We start from the raw sequence: 5021 nt of genomic DNA on the forward strand, positions 1-5021 counted from the left end.
CCCCCCAATATTCTTTACGTTTGAAACATTTAACTTAACGGGGTTTTTTCCTCGGCAAAGTACTATTCGGCCATCTTTCTTCCGTAATCAACGGTTTTTAATTGTAACTAGTAAGCGTTTGGTAGTACAGAAGCGTCTGGACTCCACCTTGGTCTACTGTATGGTAAGCGTTTTAAGGCGCTAAAAACACAGTAATGATCATGTAAGCGCCATGTCCCTCTAATTAAGTAAGTTATCTTTCTCTTCGATAACCAGATCCTTTGCCGAATGATTTTGACTTATAACATCAAAGCAAAGTTTCTTTCCACATCCAGCCTCCAGGCGTGGATAGTCTGCGCTGCCGAATTGTTAACACTGAGTGCACAAGTGAGTCCAAATGGGGTATTTTGCGAAATGGTTATGGTAGTGTTTGCCACAACCATGAATGAAAAGCTGTCTAGTCCCGACTGTCTGACCAATTGGCGTCATGTTCATGTTAGGTTTTGGTGTTGTTGTTGTTGTTGTTGTTGTTGTTGTTGTTGTTGTTGTTGTTGTTGTTTTTTAAGTTAGATCTATGATTCAGAAAATAGATTTTAATGACGAGAATAGTCACCAGTATTGGTGAGTATAGTGTAGTAGGTCTAGGTGTGAAGAATGCGAAAAGTGTGTTGGAACAAGAGGCAAAACTGGAGTTCACACAAGCAGTTCAGTCTTGGTGCGGTAGGTAGGTCTACAGTATGTTATCTCTGTTTTCCCACTATTAATTTGTCGGGCTCGGTTTGGGCTTTGACACAACTGTCCACTATAAAGTAAAATATCAGTGTGTTCTCTTATTTTTACCTCAACGTACGTTGGCCAACAGTTTTGTCTTAGTGTAGTCGTAGATTTACGCTTAGTGGAGTCGTAGATTTACGCTCTTCGGTTGTTTGAGGACTCCACTGGTTTGTCTTATTTCTGTTCTGTCTGCCTGTTGTTCTCTCTGTTTGCCTTGCTTTTACCCTGTAGTATGCTTCCCGGGAAGCTGAGAATGTTTCGGAGTGTTCTATGGTCTGCTGGGGTAATAATATAGTGTAAAGCGCATAGAGCCTGCTGCTGAGCGGGGATATGCGCTATACAAATGCTATCTATTATTATTATTATTATAGTTAACAGATCTATATTTACAAGAAAGAAAAGAAAACAAACAAAATAAAACCAAAAACCAACAACAAACACCCCCCCCCCCCAAAACCCCCCCCCCTCCCCCCCCCCCCCAGTTTTTTTAGGCAGAAGTTATGATTCCCGAGAGGGAAGCATAAGTTTTAAAAATCAGCCAAGCCTATCCCCGTCTTCCTGGTAGGATATTGTATCCCACTCACCCTTTTTAATCTTATGTGTCGATGGAGACGTAAATCATTAACGATACAAGCTAAACAAAAACAATAATTTAAAAAAGAAAAACATCCCCCCCCCCCCCAAAAAAAAAACCCCCAAAAAATAATAATAAACTAATAAAATTTAAAAACTTCATTATAAATTGAATGAGTTCAGACACAGTGCAGACGCAGTGCGGAAAGTTCCCATCTTGTGTCGACGTAGCCATAATGCGTCATCGGTTTATGTCTGCAGACGTAGAATTGTTTCGCCTAATGAACATCCTGTGGCCTGAAAACTGACAGTGTTAACCAAACACGCAAAAATAATTGAGGGGTAAGAAGGGAAGGAGTTCCTCCAGTAAGAAGGTTTCAGGTCCATTATAAATTCGGAGTAAAACAGACGGCTTTCACATCATAATTAACTCCTTTGTACTTTGTAGATTCCAGTGTCCTATGAAATGCATTTATCGCTTCCTAATAATATTATATTATCATAGATAGTCTATCTAGATAGATCTATATCTAGATATAGCTAGATATATATAAGTTGGTCTACTGTATGGACAGTTGACAGTACTCTAGATTCTAGATATTCTAGATTTAGATTGTCTAGATTATAGATTATATCAATTTCTGACCGTCCAATGCCACATTCTATTAGCACTTCCCAATTTAAACCAGATCTGTAAAAATGTCTTCGTCATTCTTAGCAACAAAAGGGATTAAAACAGCTTCTACTCTAGACTCTAGTCTTATCATGAAACGGAGAAAACTAACATCCTCAGAACGCCACAATAACAAGTTGCAATTCACGACTCTGGGCCCTCAGCCTTTCCCTGGCCCAACCATAATCCCTTCGTATCCTGTTCATGTCAAACGCCATATTCTAAACATTGAACTTTACAATGGGCTCACGTAAAAGTTACTAACAACCATAACCCAACCCAACCCAAGCAACAGTCGGACCCAACCAAACCCAGACTCAAACTAACAGTCATTGAGTCGAACGTTGCTCTTTATCTTTACATGTAATTGCAATTCTTTTACGGACAGCCCCATCGTCACAGTTTTCATCAAAACGAAGGCGGATTGCTTCGAAATTGCCTGTCAGGGTCAACCCGGGCTGACAGAAGTACAACATTTCAGCAGACAGACGGACATATTCAGTCAAAAACGAAACCAAAAAAAAAAAGCAAAATAACAAAAACAAAACAAAACAAAAAGCAAATAGATACAAAACAAAACAAAATCACACAAGGAAATAGAACTCGCGTCTTCTGGGTGCCATGGCAAAGACTCCAAAGACACCGATATGTTCTTCTTTTCTCAGACCATCAAAGGAGCCTGGCCTGACAGTTATGGCGGCATAACTTCCCAGGGACGTCCCAGACAGATGCAGCACACACAAGTCATGAGCACTTGACTGTGCTTGACTGTGGTGGACACCCTTTGCGGCTATTTCGGTCTGCTTGCTTCTCAGAAGCATAGAAAAGTCAGGTCCCTAGTGGATTTTTATCGGCAGCGGTGTTTGTTTGTTTGTTTGTTTGTTGTAGGGTGGTTAGTTTCATTTGCTTTTTTATTATTTTGCTTGTTGTTTTTAGTTTTTTCGGGGGGGGGGGGGGGGGGAGGGTGGCTCGTGATTATCAAGGCCCCAATGTTGAGGAGGTAAGCAAGTCTTTCTTATAAACGCATTACATTGTTCTTTGTGAATTCCCAGATGTAAACTCTTGCGTTAACGATAACTGTAATTAAATTATTGTCGTCTTTTGACACCCGATAACGCTTTCTTTTGCCAGTATTTGCTATCATTTAATGACACTGTTATTATTGTTGCTGCTGCCGTTGCTCCCATTGCTGTTGTTGTTATTGCTGTTATTAATGTTGCTGTGGCAACTGTTGTTGATTTGCAGTAGGTCTATCATGAAAATGATACTATGTTACGTCAAAAAAATAACCAACAGTGCATTGTATTTTGACTAGATTACTGGGGAAAAACGTATTCTTAATTTCTCTTTCTTATTTCTTCCATCCCTTGGGCATTTAGGAAAAGATGGGGTTGAACCCCGAGTTTTCTCAACTCTGTGACCTGATGCAACACCTGGACAAACAGCTTGCCAAAACTCTGAGTTCAAAAGAAGTGAACTCTCCTAACAAGAGCTGGTGTAGGAGCGACAACAACAGCAGCATGCTGGAGTCTGCAGTGAAACAGGATCGTAAGTACCCGGGCAACTCTTGCCTCCCCGGAGAACGGAAGGACAAATCTGAACCCTCCTGGGCTTCACTTCTGTCTAGCCCGGGCACAAACGCTTTGAAACGAGGACCTTCTCAAGAGTCTCTCTGCTCGAACACCCCAGTTAGCGGAAAACCCACACTGAGCAGCATCAACTTTCGGCTGAGACGCCACCGCAGTAATCCTTCCCTCTCGGACATCAAGACCGAGTATCCGAGAGCTGGAATGGGGGGCGTCTCCCCTCACCCCAGCCGCAGCGAAAGCAGATATCATTCACCTTCTTTTAAGGTAAACCTCGGAGAGGACAATCATTGTCAAGGGGACTACTCGCGATTACATCGATCAACAGCTCGAGATAACTCGTGTAGGAGGTCAGTCGATCCCCTCTCGGGTATGTTCTTGTTCGGATCAGCAGGCTCTGACGTCGAGCGTACGCTCAGAAAAGGTCGACGTCAGCAATTATCAAACTCCTGCGTTGCTGCCTCAGTACCTTCTTCTTTCAACGCGTTCCAGCAGCGGGCTCAGAAGATTGACAAGACGATCAATGAACTCCTGGAAGGCCACCACTCCTGGCAATCTACGTCATCGATCAGCGTGTCGTCTGCTAGTGCTGGTGGTACGCCCAAGAGGAGAAACAGCTGGGCGGAAATGTTAGACCAGTCCCAAAACAACGAGGTTTCTCCCCTTCAAAAAGAGGAAGTCAGAAAGCATGGGTCTCCGGTTGACCCTGTCCTCCACAGTCGAATGCCGTCGTTGAGGTACACCTCGTCCACAGCTCTCTCTGGCCTCACGTCAAACACAAACAGAAGCTCCTTCCTCCCGGGAACCAGATCGTCTCCTAGCCTCGCAAACTTCAGCCCGCACGCCATGATGAGTGTGCCTATTTCACAAACATCTACAACCAGCATGGATAGTCTGAAAAAAGCAATCTCCAGAAGCAGATCAATCTTAGGGGACAACAACCTCGCCCGATCTCAGTCTTACCTGTTCGGGAAAGTACTGGGACTTCATAAGGGCAGTTACGTCCCTCCTGCATCCGTCAGCAATGCTGAGATTCGGCCCAACACCTTAAGGCTCGCCGCCGACAAAAACACCGCGTCGGCAGATAAGAATCCGGGCCTTGATGGCTCGCTGTACTCTTCCTTGTCTAAAGAGAAGAAGAGGCTTCAGAACATCGACAACATCATCAACCAGACGCCTATGCACGGCCACAACTCACGGACGGCGTGGAAACTGCCCGCCTGGCTGATGGACAGTGAGACGTACCGCTACTCCCGACTCAATCAGAGGCGAGCCACGTCTACAGGAGACATGCTTACCTTGGGGAGGTCTTTCACCAGCATTTCTTCTACGCCGGATAGCTCCAGGTAAGTTAATTTATTTTTCACTCTGTAGAATTAATTGTTGAGAGTGGTTGTTATTAACGCTTTTGTTTTTGTTTTTTTAATACCCCCCCC

The 5021-nt window shown here is 43.8% G+C and overlaps 1 protein-coding gene across 4 annotated transcripts in view; it reads left to right on the forward strand.

Moving 5' to 3' along the window:
• The first annotated feature begins 1559 nt into the window (after window positions 1–1559).
• The window catches only part of LOC101846403, a 7740-nt gene continuing 4278 nt past the window's right edge, over window positions 1560–5021 (forward strand). For 2 of the 4 annotated variants that reach the window (XM_005091111.3, XM_005091112.3), the window contains exons 1-3: window positions 1560–1668; window positions 2665–2826; window positions 3379–4931. In XM_005091111.3, the coding sequence (XP_005091168.1) occupies window positions 3385–4931 (1547 nt within the window). In that variant the 5' untranslated portion in view covers window positions 1560–1668; window positions 2665–2826; window positions 3379–3384. Of the gene's footprint in view, window positions 1669–2664; window positions 2832–3378; window positions 4932–5021 lie in introns of all 4 variants that reach the window. The other 2 variants (XM_035973054.1, XM_013089497.2) reach the window with 2 other exon arrangements.

This window comes from Aplysia californica, unplaced genomic scaffold (assembly GCF_000002075.1).
Source record: "Aplysia californica isolate F4 #8 unplaced genomic scaffold, AplCal3.0 scaffold00026, whole genome shotgun sequence".
Classification (NCBI taxonomy): domain Eukaryota; kingdom Metazoa; phylum Mollusca; class Gastropoda; order Aplysiida; family Aplysiidae; genus Aplysia; species Aplysia californica.